The sequence below is a fragment of the Loxodonta africana genome, chromosome 12 (genome assembly GCF_030014295.1).
Source record: "Loxodonta africana isolate mLoxAfr1 chromosome 12, mLoxAfr1.hap2, whole genome shotgun sequence".
Lineage (NCBI taxonomy): Eukaryota > Metazoa > Chordata > Mammalia > Proboscidea > Elephantidae > Loxodonta > Loxodonta africana.
In genome coordinates, this window is record NC_087353.1 from 90,102,658 (window position 1) to 90,126,444 (window position 23,787).

General features: G+C 52.8%; 1 protein-coding gene and 1 long non-coding RNA gene across 2 annotated transcripts; both read right to left on the bottom strand.

Moving 5' to 3' along the window:
- Positions 1 to 305: 305 nt before the first annotated feature.
- LOC104846478 (uncharacterized) lies at positions 306 to 12,678 on the bottom strand. Its single transcript, XR_775911.3, has 2 exons — positions 12,408 to 12,678; positions 306 to 918 (listed from the first exon to the last, which is right to left on the bottom strand). It is a non-coding gene; the product is annotated as an uncharacterized LOC104846478 (long non-coding RNA).
- A 3,108-nt stretch (positions 12,679 to 15,786) lies between these two features.
- LOC100672065 (uroplakin-3b-like protein 1) lies at positions 15,787 to 23,196 on the bottom strand. Its single transcript, XM_023555867.2, is given in 8 exon segments — positions 15,787 to 15,908; positions 16,059 to 16,135; positions 19,686 to 19,806; positions 20,033 to 20,112; positions 20,659 to 20,878; positions 21,058 to 21,108; positions 21,111 to 21,218; positions 23,001 to 23,196. Coding segments are annotated over 8 exon segments (885 nt in total). The 5' UTR covers positions 23,107 to 23,196.
- Between the last annotated feature and the right edge of the window lie 591 nt (positions 23,197 to 23,787).

Consider the following 23,787-nt stretch of genomic DNA (forward strand, 5'->3'; position numbering starts at 1 on the left):
GAGTCCTGGCATGGTTTTGGTTTCAGCTACATCTTGTTTTCTTTTCCTATTTTGTATACACATACCAAAACCAAAACCAAACGCAGTGCTGTCAAGTCGATTCCTACTCATAGTGACCATACAGGACAGAGTAGAACTGCCCCATAGAGTTTCCAAGGAGCGCCTGGTGGATTCGAACTGCGGACCTCTTGGTTAACAGCCGTAGCACTTAACCACTATGCCACCAGGGTTTCCTGTCTACACATACACTTTAGCAAATTCAAAAGATATTGAAGAGTTCACCACGGAAAGTAAGTCTCCAGCTCTTTTCCCTACATTTTGTTCTCCTTTTCTATTTTGTTATTTATAGTATACATGCACACATTACCAAATTCAAAAGCTATGGAGGGGCTTTACAATGAAAAGTCTCTTTCTCTTCTCTCGCAGCCATATAAATTCCCTGAAGAATCCGCTCTTCCCAGCTCCTTGTGCATTCTTTCAGAGTCTCTGCCTATAACACATAAGCACATATGCATTTTCTTTTTCTTTTTTACACAAATAATAGCTTACTGCTCATACTTACAGTTTTCTTATTTTACCACAGAGAACTGTGGATATCTATATACAGAAAGTATCCTTATTCTCTTTGGCCAGTTCCCTGTTAGTGATGGGCAGCTTGTTCCTGTTATTTGTTCTCACCAACAATGCTGCTGCCAACATCCTGGCTCACACACCATTTTGCACGTGAGCAAATGTAGCCAAGGATGAATTCCTAGAAGTGGAATTGCCGGGCCAGGAGACATGTGCGTGCGGGACTGCTGTAGGATTTGCCAAAGTTCCTGCCGCAGCAGCTGTTCTGATGGAACTGCCACCAACAAACAAGAGAGTGACAACTCTCCCACGTCCTCACCAGCACACACGTTATCCATTTCTTGATCTCTGTCAATGTGATCAGAGGGAAAATTATGGTTTCTCAGGGTACTGAGGGCTATTGTTTTAGGTAGTTTCTCAGGGTCATTGCTAGCCATCCTTGGTTACTGAGATTTGCCCCCATCTGCCTCAGCATCCTCCCTAGGCCACTTGGCGGGTGGGCAGAAGCTTTGTTGGCTTCTGGGTAGGGCTGGGGTGCACTCCCCCCACCATGGGCTGCTCCTGAGGCCTGATGTGCGGGTGGTAGACAGGGAGGCCTTCTGCCAGGTCCAGAGTTAGGGTGTTGTGCAGACCGACCCCTTTAACCTGGAGAGGCACAGCCCAAGGCTGAACCAGAAGTCTCAGGCTGGAGGGACCTTCCCCACCTGGGTTTTTTTAGTCCACTTCAGGCCTCCTGCTTGTTCACTTCCAGTCTTCGGAAGTTCCCCTCCTCCAAAGGCAGCTCTGTCCATGTTCAAACTATTCCAGCTGTGAGCAAGGCCTGGATCCCCTCCCTGCCAAACCTACAGACTGGCCCTTGGGGCCTAACCCCTGAATATTCTCCCCAGAACACTCTGACACATTCCTCCTCCAGAGTCTTCCACCTGCTCTGCTCCAAGCCCAGCCTCCTCTCCACCATGGTGTCTAGGCCCCACACTGATGTCACTATCCCCTAGGTAGCCTCACTGCCTTGCTGGCCCTCCTAGAGTGTGGACTCCAGATTGGTGCTGGGCCTCATTCTTGTGCCCTGTGCTGTGCAGAGTAGGCACAAACAGACTGACCCCTTCCTTCTTCTAGGCACTAGACTCTTAATGATGCCACCCACACCTCCCTTGTTTCGGCGGGCCACACTCTCATGGTTTTTTTGTTCTAAGCAACAGAAACAAGATGGGACTCATTTAAACTCCCGAGGGTGGTGCAGAGAACCAGGCCCAGAGGCTATACACAGCAGGAACAGCACCCTAAATCGCAGTCCAGAAGGGGCTTGGTGCAGAGACCACCTCTGCCAGCACTGGCCCCAGGCTCTCATTCCACAGTGACACAGGACACGGGCCACCGCTATGATGCTGCACGCTTGCGCCTCTCACAAGAACATCTGGTCCCACGGCAAGGCAGGCTGGGAAAGCCAGTGATGGGCATTTTCAGCATCTGTGCTGGGAGGAGCTGTACCTCAGAAGGCAGGGTGGAGGGATAAAGGCGGAGGTCCCTGGACCAAGGAATGGTTCAGATGCTAACCAGCCAAAAGTGACAATGTTCACTGCACTCATAACGAGTTTAAAGGTGGCTGAGATCTGATCCTTTACAGCACTGTCGCTTGCTGCCACCTCCCCCACCCCCATCCTGGGCTTGGCTTTTTCAGGTGGTTCCAGGAATCCAAGGGCAGGGTCTTGAATTTTTCCATATTGCACCCAGATGACTTCCTCTTAGCACCCACCAGATGCCAGCCTGGACTCTGGGCACCCACAACGTTCCCTCTCTTGATCCTCATGACAGCCTGTGCAGCAGGTGCTATTACCCCCTTTGCCTGAGGTTTACCTGACATGTCGCCTGGTATCCACAGCACACTCCACTTCAGAAGGAAGGTGGGAGGCTCCAGGCCTGGGGCTGCCTGGTGGGTCTTAGGCTGTGCACTGGGGGCCTGCCATTCTGCGCCTGTCCCCCAGCTCCCAGCTGACACTGGAGGCTGTTCCCTCTGCACTGTCCCTTCCCTCACTCTGCAGCCAGGGAGCACAGCCCTGAGCCCGGGGACTCCTGGGAGAACATCGTCCACTCAGCCAGGGAGGCCGGCCAAGCTTTCAGCACATTCCTAAAACTGGTCTCTGCGGAGCGGGTGAATCAGAGGGTAGGGCAGGGAGGAGGCTCAGCCTTGGCTCCTCCATTTCGGCCAGGCCTGCCCACTGTGAGGGAAGCAGGGAAGACCCCATTGCTGAGCAGACTACTGCCCTCATTTCCTACCTCCTCCAGTCATTCATTCATTCATTCATTCACTCACTCAGCCATCTGCTTATTTAGTCAGTGTTCATGGAGTATCTGCCAGGGGCCAAGCCCTGGGCTGACATTGGGGATCCAAAGAAAAACCAGCCATTGTCCCTGCCCTCAAGGGGTTCACAGTTGACAGGAAGAGGTGGCTGTAGAAGTACTTCTGGAGAAAAAATGAATGGGGAATACAGAGGAGGGAGAGGCTCAGGGGTCTTCAGAGAGGAAGTGCCATTTGAGCTGGGTTTGGTAGGATGCAGAGGGGAGCATGATGTGGTCAAGGTGGGAAGGCAAAGCTCCCAGGAGAGGGAGCACCATGAGCAAAGGCTTGCAGGCATGATAAAGGCTGGGCATTCTGGAAACATCCAAGAGGGAGGTGTAGGAAGGTTATGGCACATGAGACTGGAGAAGCGGTCAATGAAAGGCTTTGAATGCTGGGAGGCGAAAAGTGACAATGTTCACTACACTCTTGATGAGCCCTAAGGTGGCTGAAACCGGACACTTGACCGCCGCTGTCCCCCATTGCCACCTTGGGCTTGGGCTTTTCCCCATGAAAGTTTTGGAGCAGAGGAGTGACATGGGCGGACGTGTGGTTAGGTGCCATCAAGTTGGTTCCCACTCACATATAACAGAATGAAACACTGCCTGGTCCTGCACCATTCTCACAGTCATTGTTATGTTGAGGGTCTTCCCCTTTTTCTCTGACCCTCTACTTTACCAATCATGATGTCCTCCCTTAGGGACTGGTCCCTCCTAATAATATGTCGAAAGTACTTGAGACAAAGTCTCGCCATCCTCGCTTCTAAGGAGCATTCTGGCTGTAGTTCTTCCAAGACAGATTTGTTCGTTCTCCTGGCAGTCCATGGTATATTCAGTATTCTTCTCCAACACCATAATTCAAAGGCATCAATTCTCTTCAGTCTTCATTATTCATTGTCCAGCTCTTGCATGTATAGGAGACAGTAGAAAATACCATGGTTTGGATCAGGCATACCTTAGTCCTCCAAGTGACATCTTTGCTTTGGAACTCTTTAAAGAAATCTTTTGCAGCAGATTTGCCCAATGCAATCCACCATTTGATTTCTTGACTGCTGCTTCCACGGACATGGATTGTGGATCCAAGTATAATTAAATCCTTGACAATTTCAATATTTTCTGTTTATTATGGTGTTGCTTATTGGTCCAGTAGTGAGGATTTTTGTTTTCTTTATGTTGAGGTGCAGTCCATACTGAAGGCTGTGGTCTTGGGTTTTGGAAATACAATGGGTTGACATTTTGAAGCGTTAGCATATACGTCTGTCCCCAGCCCCAACAACCCCCTGTGTCCCTGACCCATTTGGCAGCTGGATGGCATGTCCCTGGCCACATGATTCTTTTAGGAACCCATGAAAATGTTTTAATTTGAATTTCTTTTAGAATCAGAAGAAAAATTAACTTAATAGTAATAATTATATATTATAATGAATTCTGCCTGGATTATATTTGTCTATATACCAAAGCAGTTGAAAATATAAACTTTAATTTTCATTTTTTAATTTTTTTTATCAAGAAAGGAGCTCCCACAAGTCACAAGTGCTCAGGCTCATGGAAGTCAAAGTGCCGCCTGGCCACAGGACAGGTGTATTTTGAGTTTCAATGTATGCTTTGGAAAATCACAGCAGATCAATCATGTTGAAAGAAAAAGTGTTTGAGTTGCAACAGTGGATCTTTGAACCCCAGTAGAGCCCTGGGAGGGCCAGCAGGACAACGAACCCCACCCAGCCTCCAGAGGGAACGGGGAAAGAATGGTGGGCAAGGGCATCACCTTAGGGGCCACCCTAGGGTGGAGGTCTGATGCTGAATTAACTGTGATGAAGTTTCTGTTGCCTGTGGAATGAGGGGTCACTTGAAATTAAATTGAATGATAGAAAAGTAAAGAATGCTCATCTACAAATACAATGCAATCCTGGTCCAAATACCAACTGCATTCTTTAAAGAGATGGAAAAACTAATTGTTAATTTTATATGGAAAGGAAAGAAGCCTCCGATAAGTAAAACACTACTGAAGAAGGAGAATGAAGTAGGAGGACTCGCACAACCTCACCTCAGAGCCTACCATAAGCTACGGTAGTCAAAACAGGCTGGTACTTATAAAACGACAGACACATTGACCAGTAGAACAGAAATGAGAACCCGGATATAAATCCATCCACCTGTGGTCCCCTGATCTTCGACAAAGACCCAAATCCATCAAATGGGGACAAGGCGGTCTTTTTAACAAACGGTGCTAGCAAAACTGGAAGTCTATCTGCAAAAAAATGAAACAGGGCCCATACCTCACATCATACATAAAAACGAATTCAAAATGGATCAAAGTCCTAAATATAAAACCAAAACAAATAAAAATTATAGAAGAAAAAATAAGGTCAAAGCTAGAGGCCCTCATGTATGGCATAACCAGGATACAAACCATAACTGACAATGCACAAATACCAGAAGCTAGGCTAGATAACTGGGATCTTCTAAAAATTAACTACTTATGCATATCAAAAGGCTTCACCAAAAGAGTAAAAAGAGAACAAGACTAGGAAAAAAATTTTGGCTATGACAGATCTGACAGAGGTCTAACCTCTAAAATCTATAAGAAAATCCAACACCTCTACAAGAAAAAGAAGACAAGTAATCCCATTAAAAATGGGCAAAGGATATGAACAGACACTTCACCAAAGAAGGCATTCAGTTGGCTAACAGACATCTGAGGAAATGCTCGAGATTACAAGCCATTACAGGAATGCAAATCAAAACCACAGTGAGATACCATCTCACCCCAACATTACTGGCACGAATCAAAAAAACACAAAATAACAAACGTTGGGGAGGCTGTGGGGAGATTGGAACTCTTATGTACTGCTGGTGAGAATGCAAAATGGTACAACCATTTTGGAAAATGATATGGCACTTCCTTAAAAAGCTAGAAATAGAAATCCCATATGATTCAGCATTCCCACTCCTAGGAATATATCCTAGAGAAATAAGATCCATCACACAAATAGACATATGCATACCCATGTTCACTGCAGCATTATTCACAAGAACAAAAAGATGGAAACAACCTAGGTGTCCATCAACAGAAGAATGGATAAACAAACTGGTACATACACACAATGGAATACTACGTAATGATAAAGGACAATGATGAATCTGCAAAATATCTCACAACATGAATGAATCTGGAGGGTATTATGCTGAGTGAAATAAGTCAATCACAAAAGGACAAGTATTGTGTGAGACCACTGTTACAAAAACTCATGGAAAGGTTTACACACAGAAAGAAACAATCTTTGATGATTATGAGGGGAGGGAGGAGTGGGGAGGGAAAAACACTAAATAGACAATAGATAAGTGATAACTTTGGTGAAGGGTAAGACAGTACACAATACTGGGGAAGCTAGCACAACTTGACTAAGGCAAGGTCATGGAAGCTCCATAGACACATCCAAACTACCTGAGGGACGGAATTGCTGGGCTGAGGGCTGGGGACCATGGTCTCTGGGAACATCTAGATCAATTGGCATATCATAGTTAATAAAAAAAAAGTGTTCTACATCCTATTTTGGTGAGTAGCATCTGGGATCTTAAAAGCTTCACAAGCAGCCATCTAAGATACTCCACTGGTCTCACCCGGTCTGGAGCAAGAGAGAATGAAGAAAACCAAAAACATGACGGAAAGATTAGTCCAAAGGACTAATGGACCACAAGTACCATAGCCTCCACCAGACTGAGTCCAGCACAACTAGATGGTGCCTGGTGCCTAGCTACTACTACCAACTGCTCTGACAAGGATCACAATAGAGGATCCCCAGACAGAGCTGGAGAAAAATGTAGAACAAAATTCGAACTCACACACGCACTAAAAAGATCACACTTACTGGTCTGACAGAGACAAGAGAAACCCCGAACTCCCTTTTAACTCAGTACTGAAGACACCCCTGAGGTCCATCCTTCAGCCAAAGATTTGACAGGCCCATAAAGTAAAATGAGACTAAATGGGCACACCAGCCTAGGGCCAAGGACACGAGAAGGCAGAAGGGGACAAGAAAGCTGGTAATGCGGGGAACCCAAGGTCGAGAAGGGGAAAGTGTTGACATGTCATGGGGGTGGCAACCAATGTCACAAAACAATATGTGTGCTACTTGTTTAACGAGAACCTAATTTGCTCTGTAAACCTTCATCTAAAATACGATAATAAAATAAAACAAAATACAGTCATTCAAATTTCCAAAAACAAAACAAAAAAAGAATGCTTTTTAATCGACCTGACTGTGGTTTTGGTTTTTTGGTCGTTGTTCTGCCTCAGGAGCTCCCGAGCATGGGCAGTGCTTGTTTTGCCCATCATGGGGCAGGGGGAGGGGGGCAGTGGCTATTTTGGGATCTGCATCAGCTGGGGGCTCCACTCCACATCCCAATAAAAATTTCAAAATGCACCCATTCCCCAACGTTACATGACCCAGAAACTCCAGTGCCGTTGAGTCGATTCCGACTCATAGCGACCCTTTAAGACAGAGTAGAACTGTCCCATAGAGTTTCCAAGGAGCGCCTGGCTGATTCAAACTGCCAACACTTTGATTAGCAGCCATAGCACTTAACCACTACGCCGCCAGGGTTTCCAGCCTTATATGGTGGGGCTTTTTTTGGCTGTAAAAATATTTGAAAAAAGATTGCATAACTTAGCTTTTGGACTTATTTGAGTACAAAGAGCTCATTTGATTTACTGCTGGCTGTGTGCTTCCTCTGCAAACATCATTATGCCTTCCTGGGAATCTTAGGGATTCTTCCCAAGTGAGAAAATGTGACCTACAAATTGTTTTCATATGCACTAACGTGCTTTGAGATACTAAATTTAACAATGGCTGAAGCGGACATCATGTTGCACTTTGAAGACATTTAAGTAAACATTTGCTTTTTTTTATATTGCAATTTTCATATTTTGGAGCCAATGTATTCTCCCCCCTCAGGCCCGAGGTTCCATGCCCGTGGGGCCTCCTGGAGAAAACTGGCCCAGCCAAAGAGGAAAGCCTTTCTTGCCCCACCCTTCCCTCCTCCCCGTTAGACTCCACCAATGGCCCGCTGCCTACCCTGCCAGTGCCAAGTCTCAGCCCAGGTCTTAGGACCCCTGGAGCCCCAGAGGGCTGGCCCTGGGCTCAATCCCTGCAGGAAAGAGAGGAGAGGCAGAAAGGACTTCTGGGAGGAGGGTGGGAGTGAAGGAGGAACAGGGAACATCGTAGAAAAGCGCATAAAAGGAAGGAGCAGGGAATGAGAAGGAAGCTGGGCTGGCAGACACCAAGGGTGGCAAGGGGGGCCCCCACACCAAGGTCAGGGGGCCCAGCCGTGGACCTTTAAATGCTGAATGCCAGAGTCTGGACTAACTCAGGACCACAGGAAGCCCTGGCACGCTCTGGGTCGAGTGACAGCAGTGTGCTGAGAAGTCTGGACTCAACAGTGATGAGTGGGCAGGAGGGGGCAGGCCAAGAGGGGCACTATCTCCAGCTCCACCTGCCCCCTATTCTGGCAGTCTCGACATCCTTACCCATTTCATCTTGGACATAGAGTATTAAAGTAGGAGGCCCATGGTTAGGAGCATGGGCTCTGGAGCCAGACTACCAAGTTCAAATTCTGGCTCCACTACTATGGGAGAGCCTGCTGTGTGATGGTGAACAAGTTACTCAACCCCTCTGGGCCTTATTTGCCTAATCTGTAAAGTGGGGCGATGATTTTGTTGTTGTTGTTGTTGTTGTTGTTAGGTGCTGTCTAGTCGGTTCTGACTCATAGTGACCCTATGCACAACAGAACGAAACACTGCCCGGTCCTGTGCCATCCTTACAATCGTTGTTATGCTTGAGCTCATTGTTGCAGCCGCTGTGTCAATCCACCTTGTTGAGGGTCTTCCTCTTTTGCGCTGACCCTGTACTCTGCCAAGCATGATGATGATGGCTGCATCCTATTGAGTGGCTGTGAATAGAGCGTATGCAGTAGGTCTTGATGTCACCGGGACTCCTCTCAGCTGACCTCTACTGATGAGCAACTTAGCCAGCAGACCTCAGAGGGTACTTTCCTGTGGTGAGCACTTCAGGGGCCGTAATTATCATCCCATTTGATGGATGGGGAAAGCATGTACTGAGTCCCTACTATGTGCAGGCCATCCCTCAACTCCCTGGTCCTCACCAGCAACCTAGTGATGAAATGCAAGTTTATGCCCACTTTATAGACCAGCAGTGGCAAAGTCACTTTTACAAGGTCACTCACTCTTAGCACAGCACCCAACCCTCCTGGAAAAACAAACCCATTGCTGTTGAGTAGATTCTGACTCATAGCAACCCTATAGGACAGAGTAGAACTGCCTCATTCAGTTTCCAATGAGTGCCTGGTGGATTTAAACTGCCGACCTTTTGGTTAGTAGCTAAACTCTTAACCATTATGCCACCAGGGTTTCCCATCCTGGGAAGACAGGAATTCTATCCACCAGCTCAGAGATAAAGATAGACACAGAGAGGGAAACAGATGGAGGAAAACAGAGCCGGAGAGAGACAAGAAGTCAGAAGAGAAATACAGAGGCAGACAGGATTGCCCCAGCTTCAGCCCCAGGTAAGGGAGGAGGGAAGCAGAATGTCCCCCCAGTTCTCCCCAGGGATTGGCTGTGGGGGATTCAGGCTGCAGGTTCCTCCAGACATCCCTGAAGTGGTTGAGCATGGTCTCAGGGGCTGAAGTAGGCAGAAGCGGGCTCAGGGCTGGTGGCAGGTGCCCCTTGGGTACCTGTAGGCATGGGGCCTGGTGGACACTCAGCCCTACTGTAAAGAGAAATTATGCACGTGGTCTTAGATCCTGAGGCCTAACTGTGTCTTCCTCTGGGCCCTCCCCAGAGCTGTAGCCATTTAACCCCTTCAGCCCAATCCCCTGTAGGCAAAGCTCTGCCCCTCCCAAAGTGAGAAACTGTGACATGGCAAGGCAAATGAAGAACCAGGAGTCCCGGGTACTGCCTGCCAGGTGAAGGCTGAGAATCTAGAGTTGTGGGTCAAAATCTGTACTACGCAGAGGGAGTCAGAAGCTGGCTGAATGAACACGAAAATAGAGAGTGGAAGGAAGGAGTGTGCTGTCTCATTAGGGGGAGAGCAACTAGGAGTATACAGCAAGGTGTATATAAATTTTTGTATGAGAGACTGACTTGACTTGTAAACTTTCACTTAAAGCACAAAAAAAAAAACAACATATTGCATTGGGCAAATCTTCTGCAAACGACCTCTTTACAGTGTTAAAGAGCAAAGACGTCACCTTGAGAACTAAAGTGCACCTGACCCAAGCCGTGTTGTTTTCAATTGTCTTGTATGCATGCGAAAGCTGGACAATAAACAAGACAGAAGGATTGATGCTTTTGAATTATGATGTTGGTGAAGAATATTGAATATACAATGGACTGCCAGAAGAACAAACAAGTGTGTCTTTGAAGGACAGCCAGAATGCTGCTTAGAAGCGAGGGTGGTGAGACTTCATCTCGTGTACTTTGGGCATGTTATAAGGAAGGACCATTCCCTAGAGAAGGACATCATGTTTGGTAAAGTGGAGGGTCAGTGAAAAAGAGGAAAACCCTCAAGAAGATGGATTGACACAGCGGCTGCAACAAGGGACTCAGTTATAGCAAGGATTGTGAGGATGGGGCCAGGACCTGGCAGCGTTTCATTCTCTTGTCCATAGGGTTGCTACAAGTCGGAACTGACTCAATGGGACCTAATCATGACGAGTAAAGTTAAAATGTTAAATTATTAGCACACATGTTACCATTCATCTTTACATTGTGCATTGCCAGTTTTAATTGCAAGTATAACTCATATGCCATAAAAAAAAAAAACTCTGCCATGCCCTCTGGGAGTATCCAAGTACACATTCTTCCCATTGTGGGTGATGATGCTCTGGGTGGGCTTCCTGGAAGAGGCCGTACCTTGGCTGGGCTTGGAAAAGGCCTGGGGCTGGGAAGTGGGTGTGAAGGAGCCAGAAAGGGCTAGGGGGACACTCCTGAGCAGAGATGTGGCCCAGGGCTCTGGAGACAGCCATGATTCTGAGGAGACACTTGGAACTGGGACCCTGTGCAGGACCAGTACTCACAGGCCTGGCTGGGCCTCTCCTGGGTCTTCGGGGAGAAGGATGTGTATGTTCGAGAGTGTGGGACTTGGGACAGGGCCAGTGTAGCTACAGCCAGGACATAAACCTGTCTGGTTTCTGGCGCCACGGCCTCCCCACCAGCCAGGGACAGGGCTCCGGCTCAGCTGACAGGAACCAGGAATGTTGGCGGGAAGAATGGAGACACGGGGTGAGGGGCGGCAGGGGTGGGATGGAGTCGGTGGTTGTCAGCCTAAAGCCTGCCCAGAGCGCTTCACTCCGGCACACCCTTATCGTCCTGGCTCAGACAGCCCCTCTGGGCAGCGCTCCCCTCAGCAGCTGCCACCTCCTCTGCTTCCACAGCTCCTGGTGCACTGTGGGTAACTGGGACCCTGGCCTCTGGATGTCCCCTAGCTGAACCTAGTAGGACCCCCCCACCCCGTACCTCCTAGCATCTCTGCCTCTGCTCAGCCTGAGACCCTCTGTGTGGCTGTCAGCATCCTTCCCCGATGGACCCCACACAGTCTCTTCCTGCCCCACAGCTTTCCGGCCAGCCCCTGGGCAAGGGATGGTCGTGATACCAGTGTGGGCAGTGGAGGAGAGACCAGGCATGCCTGCGTAGGGGACAGCTCTGGCAATGTCAGCTCCTCGAGGGCAGAGTTCTTTGCCTGTTTCTTGCTGTGGCCACAGGCAGGCTGCTGCACCGTCCTAGGCCCTGAGAGCCCACCTCCCACATAGCCCAGGCTGGAGCTGGCCACAGTGGGGAGATAACGGGTCTCTGTTCAATGCCTCTGGTATTCACTCAGGCTCCTCTGAGGGCCAATGGCTGGTCAGTGGGGCCAAGCCATGGGCCTGGGGCAGCAGGTAGATAGGCTCTGTGACCAAAGGAGCCATTGGCCACCCTGCCCTTTGCCTTCAGCCTAGGCCCAAGGTTTCTCTCCTCCCAGAAGTTCATTCCCCTGAATGGAGTTGCGTGCTTTGCCCTCATTAACCTTCTAAACCTCCCAGAAAGGGAATGGAAACACCCTGCCTCATCCTTCCACTGAGGAAGCTGGGGATGGAAGTGGGGGAGGTGAGGAGGTCACTTAGGGCTGCTGCCCAGATCAGACACCAAGGGTGTTGTCCTGGGAGGAGGCTCTCCACTAGCTCCAGCCCTGGGAGCCTCTGCAGGGTCGCATAGCAGAGGAGTGGGAGAACTGGGAATCCCTGCCCCCAGGAAGGGCCTCACAACCCCCTCCCCTCCAGCCTTACCTCAGCTGGTTCAGGTCTCCAGACTGCCTCTCTCTGGCCCTCCCACACTAGTTCTTCCACTCCACTTTGCAAAACCCAAATGTGCTCTAAGACTCCCCCTCCCAAAATCTCCGCCACTGCCCTTGGGACACAGTTCAGCCCCCCAGCCCCTTTCATCCACTCACCCAAGGCTCGAGCCAGGTTGAGACACTGGTTCCTCAATGTCATCCACATTTCTGGGCCTTTGCTCCTTCTGGGTCTTTTCTCCTTCCCAGCCTGCTCACCCCAGGGACCCCCCCCTTACTGCCACACCCCAGCTGGGAGCCGGTCCCTGTGTTTCCCGTTCTCTTGGCATTTACCATATCAGGCCTCCATTTCTTCATCTGTAATATGAAACTAGCCATGGGACTGACCCAAGGATTAGCAGGACTCCTTGAGGCAAAGGAATGAGTCACTGTGTGTTGTAAATGATGAACACACTCGGCTGCTAACCCAAAGCTTGGAGGTTCAAATTCACCCAGAGGTGCCTTGGAAGAAAGGCCTGGAGATCTACTTCTGAAAATCAACCATTGAAAACTCGATGGAGCACAGATCTACTCTGACACACATGGGGTCACCATGAGTCAGAGTTGACGTGACAGCAACTGGTTCTGTATGTGAATTGCTCAGGCCAGTTCTGGGCATATAGGAAGTGCCGTGCAAGGGTTAGCTCTGATCATTGTCATGTCCATCCCACCTTCCCACTGTGAGCCTCTCCTCTGAGTCACTGTCACTTCTGTGTGTAGCTGGGTTGAAGTGACCAGGGTTGGCTGACACAGGGGGTCTGCGTCTCCCACTTCTCTGCTTCCACCAGGGATGGATGGAACGTCCACTCTGTGTGCAGTGGAAGGTATCCTTGGCGTTCTGCGGATTCAGAGGAGGAGAGATTACCTACCACGGAACGGTGGTGGGTGGGGACAAGGGATGGCAACATTTGAGTGGTTTTGACGGACAGGGAGGATTTGGGTTCCAGGCAAAGGGGGTGAGACAGCAGCAGGAGGGTAACAAGGACCGTGTGTGAGCCCAGAGCTGCCATCCTGAGGGCACAGGAACCTCAGGGCACACTCTAGGCAGCTCAGACCCTGTCCAGCAAGTAGGCACCTGGGGCAACGTGAAGTAGGGCATTCCTGCAAGTCCCCAGGGTGTCACGGGAATAGCCTGGGGCTCAATGTGGGTCCTGGGTGGGAGGAGGAGGCCACCCCTTGGCCTACGCTGTCATCTCTCAGAGGGGGCCCAAAGTAGGGTGGCTGGGACCCCAGAGAGCCACTTCTCTCAGGTCACACTGGCTGCATCTCTGTCCCTGAGGTGGAAATGTCCCCAGGAAGCTTAGTCTGATGAGGTCAGACCCAGAATCACCCTGCACCGCAGAGTCCTAGAGGAGCTCACTCGTTTCTCTCCCTGGCCTCATAACCACCGCTGCCTGGCTGGCTTCCACTTCCCTGGACCTCCAGACCCTGCTGTGTGAGCCAGGGTTCCCCGGAGAGCCTCACTGTCCTGCCAAACGGGGGGTGCAAATACCCCCTTATTGGGAGGAGGGAAAGGGAGTTACTTAACTTTGCACAACAGTCAGCTCAGGCCACAGCTAAACACAGAAGTGACAGTGACTCAGAGGAAAGGCTCACAATGGGAAGGGAGATGGACATGACGATGATGGGAGACAATGACAGGGGACTGCCTGGGTGACGGTAGGAGGGGCCAAAGCATGGAAATAGTGAGGCTGGGGGCAAGGCCAGCAGGGAGTGGCTACAGGGTGGCCTCTTCTGTCCCTGTCTCTGACACATGTTTTCTTTCTCCCCGCCTCCTTCCTTTCCGCCTTCTCTTATCTCCTCCATTTTTGCCCCTTTGTCCTCCTGGGCCCAAACCTGGAACAGATGCCAGTGCTCTGGTTTTATCTGTGTTTATTAGAAAACGGTGGTGCCCATCGCTGGGCCGGTTCACACAGCTTCCCCCGAGGAAGCAAAATGAGTTCCCTTGGCTTGTCAGAGTTACAAACAGACACATAACAATGAGTGTATAATGTTTTGTATGAGAAACTGACTTGAATTGTAAACTTTGACTTAAAGCACAATTAAAAAAAAAAAATAGAGACAAAAGATGGATTGAGAAACAGGCAGAGAGGCCAGAAGGGAAGAGAGGAGAGAAAGAGTCAGACAGACAGACAGAGGCATCAGGAGATGCACCAGGTCCCTGCCCTCATCCACTTCTTCCTTTTCAGGCTGACACAGGGCTTATTTCGTGGCTCAGCTTCCTTGTTCTCAAGTCTGTTTTCCCCAGGTTTGTCCCTGGGGAGTTAGAGTGCTGAGTAGGTTGGTTTGGCCACACCTTGTGGTCAGTGGGAGGGAGCCAGTGTCACCCCACCAGCCTCACTACCCTGTGGGTGTGCCAGGAGCCTGCCAGGCTCTGTGGTGGCCCTGGGATGCCCCCATGGCCTCTGTCTGTTGGCCACTTGCCCATCATTCACGGTCCACACCTCATGCCCCTTCTTTAGGTGTGTCTCATCTGCCAGCAGGGTATGCCTCTGCCTCCCATGAGGGCTCTCTTTGTTGTGTGCATGTCTACCCCTCACTGAGGTGGGGACAGCCTTGCTGCAAGGACTACATCCAGCCCTAGTGCCCGGCCTGGTTGGCTGAAGTCAGGGACTGCCTGCTGAGTAAGGGAATGAATGAATGAGTGAGGGAGGAATGACAGAATAAGGAAGGGCCAAGGGACTCAAGGACCAGAGCTGGATAGGAGCTTCGTCTCAGCTCCATAGGAAATGGTCAAAGATTATTCTAGGGCCAGAAGCCCTGGCTCAGGCCTTTCCCTCCAGCCAGTCCTGGACTCCCAGACCCCAGGAGAGCCCAGAGAAGCCAGCCTAGGCTGAGGTTTTCCACGGGGGAGTCAGGCTTGAGAATGAGATGGGTTGAATAGTGTTCTCCCCTCCCTCCAAATTCGTGTCCACCCAGAACCTCAGAGTGTGACCTTATTTAGAAATAGGATCTTTACAGATGTAATTAGTTAAGACTCTCCAGATGAAATAATCCTCGGTTTTGGGTGGGCCCTAAATCCAATGACTGATGTCCTTATACGAGAGAGGAGGACACACAGAGAGAAAGAGGTCATGCGAAGGTAGAGGCAGAGACTGGAGGGATGAAGCCACAAGGCAAAGAATGCTAGAAGCCTCTGAAAGCCCAAAGAGGCAAGGAAGAATTCTCCCTTTGAGCCTTCAGAGGGAGCATGGCGCTGCCAACAGCTTGATTTCAGACCTCTGGCCTTCAGAACTGTGAGGGAAAAAATTTGTGTTGTCTTAGGCCACATGGCTCATGGTAGTTTGTATGGCAGCCCTAGGAATGAATACAGGGAGAATCCCACCCACTCATGCAATCTGGAGTTGGGTTCTAAGGTCCACACTGGGAAGGTCCCAAGCAGGTGGTTTAAGTTTTTGTGGCCAAGATGTGTCTGTCACAGGTCTGTGGAAGGTAGTGCATATCCCCATGGGGACCTGGGGGTCAGGGAGAGCGTGTGGTCTGGGTCTGTTCTCAGCACTCATCCTGGGTGCCGGAGCACCAGGGGACCAGGAGGAGCGAGGCTGCAGGCAGCTGGAGGTTTGGCTGGAGGGGTTGGGGGGAGGGGTGTTGTGTGTTTGGAATGAGGAGCTTCCTGGGCGCCTGTTCAGAAACAGCCAGGGGTACAGGAAACATGACAGGCAGCTGAGGGGAGGCATGGTGGTTGGGGGAGGGTGTCATTAGTGAACACAGGGAGCTGGCTAGAAGGGATGAGTGCCCAGGAGGGATGAGACAGGCTGAGAGGGTGCGGGCCTGTGAGCAGGAGGTCATGGTCTTCCATGGTCAAGTCGCAGGCCCAGAAGATGGGCAACTGCTTGCGGGAGAAGGGGCTGGGAGGGGGGAACAAAAAGGACCCTCACATTCACAGCCTCCCAACCCTGAAGCATGAGGGCAGGCTCCACCCAGGGGGGGCTTTAGGGAGGAGGTGTCCTCAAGGAAGAGGCAAGGAGGGTTATTTGGGGGCCCCACCTTCTTCAGCTGGCAAATTCCCTGTCTGCTGAGGCTCAGAGGTCAACCCCTCAAGGCCCCCTCTGAAGCTCCATCCCAGCCTCAGGGAATCCACTGTCTGGGACAGAACTTTGTGGTCATCTGTCTGCCCCTCTCCTCAGTCTGGAGGGAGGAAGGGTCTGGTTTCACCAGTTCGACACGAAATGGCCTGGGCCCTCCAGTTCTGCTCTGGGCCTCTGTCTGCCCTGCTCTGAGCTCAGAAGTCTGGCCTCATGGGTGGCATCTCCCAGACCCATGTACTTTTGCTTCCGGTCAGATTTGGCCTGAGACCAGAAGGCAGGAGAGGCTGGGGTATTTAACCCCTCCCTCCCTGCAGGCCGCAGTGTGGCAGTGTTGGCACCCCCTACCTGCAGCCCTGGCTCCTGCTGGGAGCTGACCCTCACCTAGGCTACCGTTCCCTCCTTCTGGAAACACCACTCTCTGCTGTCAGCCTTTCGGTCACGAAAGCTTACGGCTCCCCACTGGTGCTGGTCCCTGGCCACTCTCTCTTGTTGTCTCCTCTGATCCTGCCCACACCTTTGTAAACTCTTCTCAATTGCCCTGTGAGATGGCAGCCATCTGTTTCCTGCCAGTCCACTGACCCATACAGGGCATTGATAAAGGTTGGCAGAGGGCAGGTCAATCTTCACTGTTTACATAAGGGGAAACTGAGGCTCAGAGAGGTTAAGAGACCTGTCTACGGCTGTCCAGCCCCAGGGTCAGAGCTCGTGGCTGCTCAGAAGAGGCTGTGGAGAGGCCAAGGCTTGGGGTCTCAATGTGCTCCCCACCTCCCCACAGCCTGGCTCCCCATGATCACGTGAGCATTTCCTCCACAGCAGAAGCAGGATGTGTACGCTCGGCTAATAAACTAATTAGGGACGTTGGTAACTCCCAGAGAGAGGGACCTGGGAACCCAGCCAGCACCCTCCTTTCCTGACCCCCTGACCCCAGAGGGCGAGGTACCTCCATGTGGCAGGCCCCTCCGGAACTCTCCTCCATCCCTTACCTCCCTCCCTCTGCTCTAGAGCCTCCAACCTGCCTAATCACTGCCTTCCAGTCGATTCTGACTCATAGCAACCCTATAGGACAGAGTAGAACTGCCCCCTAGGATTTCCAAGGAGCACCTGGCAGTTAGCAGCCTATAGCACTTAACCACTGCCACCGGGGTTTCTGCGAGCCTCTAAATGCTCCCACGTCTTTGCACCCTCTGTTCCTGTGACCTGGGCTCCCTTCCTGTGCTCACCTGGGCATCCACCACCCTGCTTCTTCAGGGCCATACCTCCCCAGGAAGCCCCCTCTGGAGCCTCAGGCAGGCCAGTGACCCACCCATCCCTCGCACATGGTGTGTCGCTCTCCGCCACACACAGAGCGGTGAACATCTTCAGGGCAGAACCTGGTCTTGGTCATCCCAGCCCCTCGAGGGCTCAGCTCCATCAGGGCTGTTGATGATGAGTGCTGGGTACTCCGAATGATTTGGGGGCTGCAGTCAGCTCTGGGCAGAGCTCAAGCTTCTCTTAGGAGCTGGACTTCACACACACTTCCTGTCCCCAAGCCCCAGCCTGGGTGGGCCCCACCCAGAAATGTGACAGGAGTGGTGGGTGATGTTTAGAAGCGGCCCCTCTTGTGCCCTCCAGGGAGGAACCTGGGGATGGGCGGATTGACAGCTCTGAGTCCTGCAGCCAGGAGGGGAGGTGAGCTGGAGACACAGGCCATAGGTAGGTGCTGGGGGAGGGGGCAGCCCCATAGCCTCTTGGGTAAGAGTAGGGCTGGTGGGCAGGAAAGGGTGGGCACCTCTCACACATGTGCAGTCTTCACAGTTTACGGGGCGCCTCCTTGTTTTAGCCTTGCTGTGGCCCAGTGGTGCTGTGCGCTTATCCTCATTTTATAGATAGGGCCATGGAGCCCCAGGTACCTCAGTGGGCCTACGACCCTCACCTCTGGTCCCGTATCCAACCTTCTCCCCACCCCCGCCCAGAACCTCCCCCAGACTGCCTGGGCGTAGGACACCACAGACACATGGGGAGGTGTTGAGGTGTTGGGGACATTTACTTCCCACTGGGACTGGCCCAGGCTTTGGAGCTCAGGCCACCCTTCCCCCATCCTCATTTAAAAAACTTCTCTCCAAGGCCTGTGATGTTGCAGGGCGTCTCCCACCCCAGGCTCTGTAGCCTGGACTAGGAACAAGTCTGAGGAGCAGATGGGGGCCCCCAAGAGCCCCTCAGGGGTCCCCCACAGCTGGAGGGCTGGACATGTGATGAGTGTTGCATCTTCTCATGCACACTGTCTGCTTGGGGCCTGAAATGGTTTTGCTCCTGCAGGTGTTGAAGCTTGAAAGGCGGAAGAGAGAGAAAATTGTGAATAAAGAGCCTGGTGGAGGGCCCATAGCCACAGCCTAGAGCTCTGACCCATTGTCTAGAGTAAGCTGAGGCGCCACTGCCCGGGTCATATTAACCAAAGGGAACCAGGCTATGACTATTTCTCTGTTGTTGTTGTGGGTAACTACCATCGAGTTCGCCCACTACTCATGGCGACCCCATGCACAATGAAACAAAATGCTGCCTGGTCCTGTGCCAGACTGTTGTGCTCCGTAGGGTTTTCACTGGCTGGTTTTTAGAAGTAGATTGCCAGGCCTTTCTTTCTAGTCTGTAATTCAGTTCCCCTTCTCTACCCCTGTCATCGCCCAGCCCCTATACTCTCCCCTCTTCTCCCCAAATACCCAGGGATCCCCTGCCTGTCCCTTCTGATCAAAACCCACCACTGGCTTCCTCCACCTAGTTCCTCAGCTGGGCATCAAGGCCTCCTGGCTCCACTACCTGGCTGCCTCTAACCCTCCTGCTCCCTTTCCCCTCTACCTATACTTCAGAGGCCAGGTTCCCCCTTTCCTCTTCGAAGCCTCCTGGACACCGCTCTCCACCAAGGCCCAGCACCTGGGCACTCTCTGAAGTCTTGAGGCAAAGCTCAGTCCTTGGCCTGAAACTATTCACCTCCACTTGTGGGGTCCCCCACTTGGGGAAGGGTCTTCCGCCCCCCAGTTGCAATTTCATCCATTGCCACCAGGGGGCGAGTGGTGCCTATTCAGAAAGTGTGAACTCAATGGCCAGGCAGGGGGCATTGATGGACAGGCAAGTGAGGGGTTAATTCACATGAGCCCCCACCCTGTCCTGCAGGTTTCTCAGCAGGGAGGATGAGGCCTCTAGCTCAGAGCCCAGAGGTTCTGGAACATTGTGGACCATACACGGTTACCTCTGCTTGACCTTCAGGGAAAACCCCTCCAGCAAAGGCAGCAAGGGGGAATTAAGCTGACAGGGCCTGGGCCAGGGCAGCTGCTGGAGAAAGCCAGGAGCGGGGAGAAGGGGCTCTAGGTGGTGCAGGATTCTCAGCCTGTCCACTCACCAGATGTAGATGAGCAGGGCCAGGAGGGCGGTGAGGAGCACGACCAGCAGGACTGACAGGAAGGTGATGATGACCACAGTGCCCGCGGTCTGTGGCCCTGGGGAAGCCTGGAGTACCTCGGCTGGGGGGACCACACAGGCAGGGAGGCTGGGTGGTGAGGAAAAGAGATTTTGTTTGACCTGAGAAGGGGCCCCCAGGCCGGGGGAGGGGCACCTGCAGATAGCAGGATGGCATTGGGGGCTCTGATGGGGGGCTGGCCTTCCCCTCAGCTCACTCCCAGTCCTCAGGAGCCCCCCAGGCCCTAGGCCTCCAGCTCCCAGTGTTTGAGCTGCTCATCGGGCCAATACCTCGCTGCAGGTGGGTCTCACCGGACCACTCTGTCTCAGCCACCAGCCCCCTGTCATCACTCAGCACCAGGAACTTCACCCTGAACCGGAGACCCAGCACTGAAGGTGGGGGAACTCCACAGGACCTGAAAGCCTGTCATTAAGTCCTCTTGACTCCCAGGCCCTGGGGAGAGCACCAGGAGTTGGGGCACAGAGCAGGGACTAAGATCCCAACAGAAGCAGTCCAAATCCCAACTGTGACATTTGCCAGCTGTGTGAACTCAGATGTATCCTTCATCCTCTGGGTCAGTGTCCTCATTTGGGAAGTGCATGTGGGTGCTGGATTAGATATCAGTGAATCAAACACTTATGGGGAGAACAGGGAATGCCCAGTCTGGGTGGGGAGACACCACCTGCGTGGTTCAGACCCACCACAGAGGCAGTGGCTTGAGAGGAGGAGGCCCTCTGCTCAAGAAACATAGAGAGTTTGCTGAGGCCCTGGCTCTATTCACTGCCCCATCTTCTGTTTGCAGAACTAGAGCAGGGAACATAGGACCCAGTGGCCCACCTAGGAGCTTTCCAGGCTTAGGTTTGGGCAGCAGGGGGTACACCCATACCCCAACCAGGGGCCGGGTGGAGGCACTTACCGGTAGGGGCCCGGGCCTGGCAGGGGGTGGTTGCAGCCCTTTGTGGTTAGGGAGCAGCGGGTGTCATTGCCCACTCGGAGGACTTGGAGCTGGTTACCAGCCTGGTCGCCCGGGTAGAGCGCCCGACTGGCCCTCAGTGTGAGGTAGTAGCCCTTCAGGGGCAAGTCAGCAGGGGCAGGAGAATCCTTCACCCTCTGTGGGGCAATGAAGCTCTGGGTGGCTGAGGGTGGCACTGCAGGTCAGATGGTGGGGGCCAAGCAGGCAGGACTCCACCCCCATCCCACCAGGCCAGACAGCTACCCTTGCAGCACCCCCACCCTCACACACCGCTGCTGCTGGTCCCAGACCTGCCTGCCCAAGTCACAGAGGGAGAATTAAGGCCCACCCCAGCATACCCACCATTGCTGTGGGCCACCACCAGCCAGATGGCATCAAAGTCAGAGATTTTGGGTGACTGAACCGACCCCGAGGCTGCTGCAGCGTGAAGGTGGACTGTGTGAGCTTCCCTGCCAGGGTGGCGTTTGAGAGCCGGGGCACATAGCTGATGAGTTCTGGGGCGAGTGAGAGAGGGAGGGCAAAGAGAAGAGGCTGAACAGGGCAGGCCTCCTCCAGCCCAGTCTGAGGGAGGAGGCACCATCCTGCCCTCGGAGTCCCAGTCTGAGGGGGGAGGCACTGCCTCACCCTGAGAGTCCCAGTCTGGCGGGGGTGGGGTGGGGGGAGGAGGGAGGAGGACACCGTCCTGCCTTGGGTGCCGAAGTCTGAGTGGGGAGACATGGGTCTGTCTTGGGAGCCCCAGTTTGAGGGAGGAGTTAGGGATCGTCCCTGGGAGACCCACTCAGGCATTCATAATGAAGCCTCCCTGGCAATTCTATGCCCCAAGGGCAGGTGTGGACGACCAGAGTCCAGCTCCTTGCCGCTTCTTTGGGATCCTACCAGGGATGGGCTCTGTGGGAGGTCAGGAGAGAGGCTTAGCCAACCCCACCTTTATTCTTGCCCCTCCTAGGTTTCCTAGGTGACGGACCCAGATAAGCGTGGCCAGGAAAGTCACAGGAGGCCTCTCTCCTCAGCTGCAGGCACAGTTCTCCTAGAGTAGGTGTCTTTGGCCTTTTTGGGGTGAGTCTCAGGTTGGGGTGAGCCTGAGCCCTCAGCCAGACTGTGGTCCTGATCCACCCAGTGACCTTGGGCTATGACTCTCTAGGCCTCAGTTTACCCATCTCTCAAGTCCTTCCAATGTCACCCACATTGGTTTGCATGCCAAGAGGAATGGCTTGGGCAGAAGGGGGGGGGAGTAACACAGACAGGTCCCCACCTAGACCCCAGTATGCGACATGGGCTCTGAAGCCAGAGGCTGGCTCAGAGTATAGAACACCCCCTCCTTCCCATCCAGTTCTCTGCCATCTCCCACGCTGGCCCCAAGGCAACTTCCCCTCAGGACCTTGTCCCCGCCTCACCCCTCACAGCCTCACCTGAGGAAGCATGGGAGGAGGGTGGCAGGACAAGCAGTCTCAGCCCAGATGCCAGTGGAGACACAGGATTGGCAATGTGGCCTGTATCCACCTTGCTGCCAGAGAGTTCAAAACCCCTAACTCCTGCCTGCACCCCCAAAGACAGAGCAGCCCCTCCTCTCCCCAGCCCCAAATACTGGGGAAGAGCAAAATGTGAGGTGGGCTTTTATGTAAGTCTCCAGAACCTGTCCTTTCAGTTTAGCTCAGGGCAATTCCTATTGAATTCCATTTAATTCAACTCAATTCTAAACAAACAACTGGGTCCGTGCTAGACCCTTTAGGGGTGGGGAGAGCAGACTTGATTCCTCCTTTCTCAGCACTCCTAGTCCTATCTCAGAGGCCCGGTGCACTTGGCATACAGTAGGCGCTTCATGTTTGCTTAATGAAGAAAAAGGAGTGGAGCAGCAGATCGGGGAGGAGGCACTGGTTTAAGAGTTTAAGAGGTGGGGAGTGAACCACGCCTCCAGACCCAAGTCAGAGAGCTGCCTTTGGGTGAGGGGTGGGCATGGGCTGGGAGGCCTGAGCCCTATGGAAGTCCTAAATGCTTTCCTCTCTCCTTGTCAGGCTCGTTTAAACCTCTCCTCAGGGGAAGGATGGGGGAAGAAGGGGAGCACATATGGTGAGAATTGGGGTGGGGACTCAGGGTGCACGGAGATAAGGGCCCCAAAGTGAGGGAGACAGCACTACTTGCTCCCCGGTCTTGAGGACCTATTTTGGTGGTCTGACTCCTCCAGCTCCCAGACAGTGAGGGGCTTGGGAGGCAACCACAGGAGGTGGGTCTGTCCTCCTGAAGCCGGACACAAATGGGCCTCCTGCCTAGGCTCCCATCTCACTCACCCAGGCACGTCCCAGAACGGAGACCAGTCAGCAGCAGCAGCAATAGTGATGTCAACAACGGAAACTGTCCCCCTGAACCCCATCGCCAGGCCAAGTGTTGCACCATCTGTCCGTCCTAGGAGCTGTCTACAGCGTCAGCAGCCCAGCGACTCCACCGTCTGTGCTGGGCTCAGGGAGGCTACTCCCGGGTGCCCCCTCCTCCCAAACAACTGGTCTGACGGGTTTGGGGGCAGAATCTCAGGCCCTGTGGATTTGGCATCACCGGGGGAGTCTGAAGAGAACAATCAGTTGCTGAAGCCAAGACAAGCCTGGACACCCCCACCCCCACACCAGGAGGGCCTGGCCAGGGAGGGGCCATGCAAGGAGGAGGCAGGCGCGGGGTCCAGGCTGCCCCAGTGACAATCCTGCCACGCCCGCCCGGTGGGATCTTTTTAACCAAACACTCCCCTGTCTGGTAACGAGGGCTCCTCACAGCACCCTGTGCAGAGGGATTTACCTTCATTCTCTGGATGAGGTCTAACGGGAAGGTGGTGTCCAAAATCACCCAGCCAGCCAGCACAGAGCCCAGGATCAGCAGGTCCACCCACTGCAAGCTTGTCTGCATCCCTGCAGCCCAGCTCCGGGAGGAGGGCTCCCCAACACCATCCTCCCTCCTCTCCATGTCCAGGTGACCATCTGGTTCTATGCTGTCTCCATCTTCCATTCCTGGCCACTCTCCTCTAGACAGAGGATTCCAGATGGAGCCCAGGGTGGGTGGGCAGAGCATATACTGACCCCCTCTATCCTG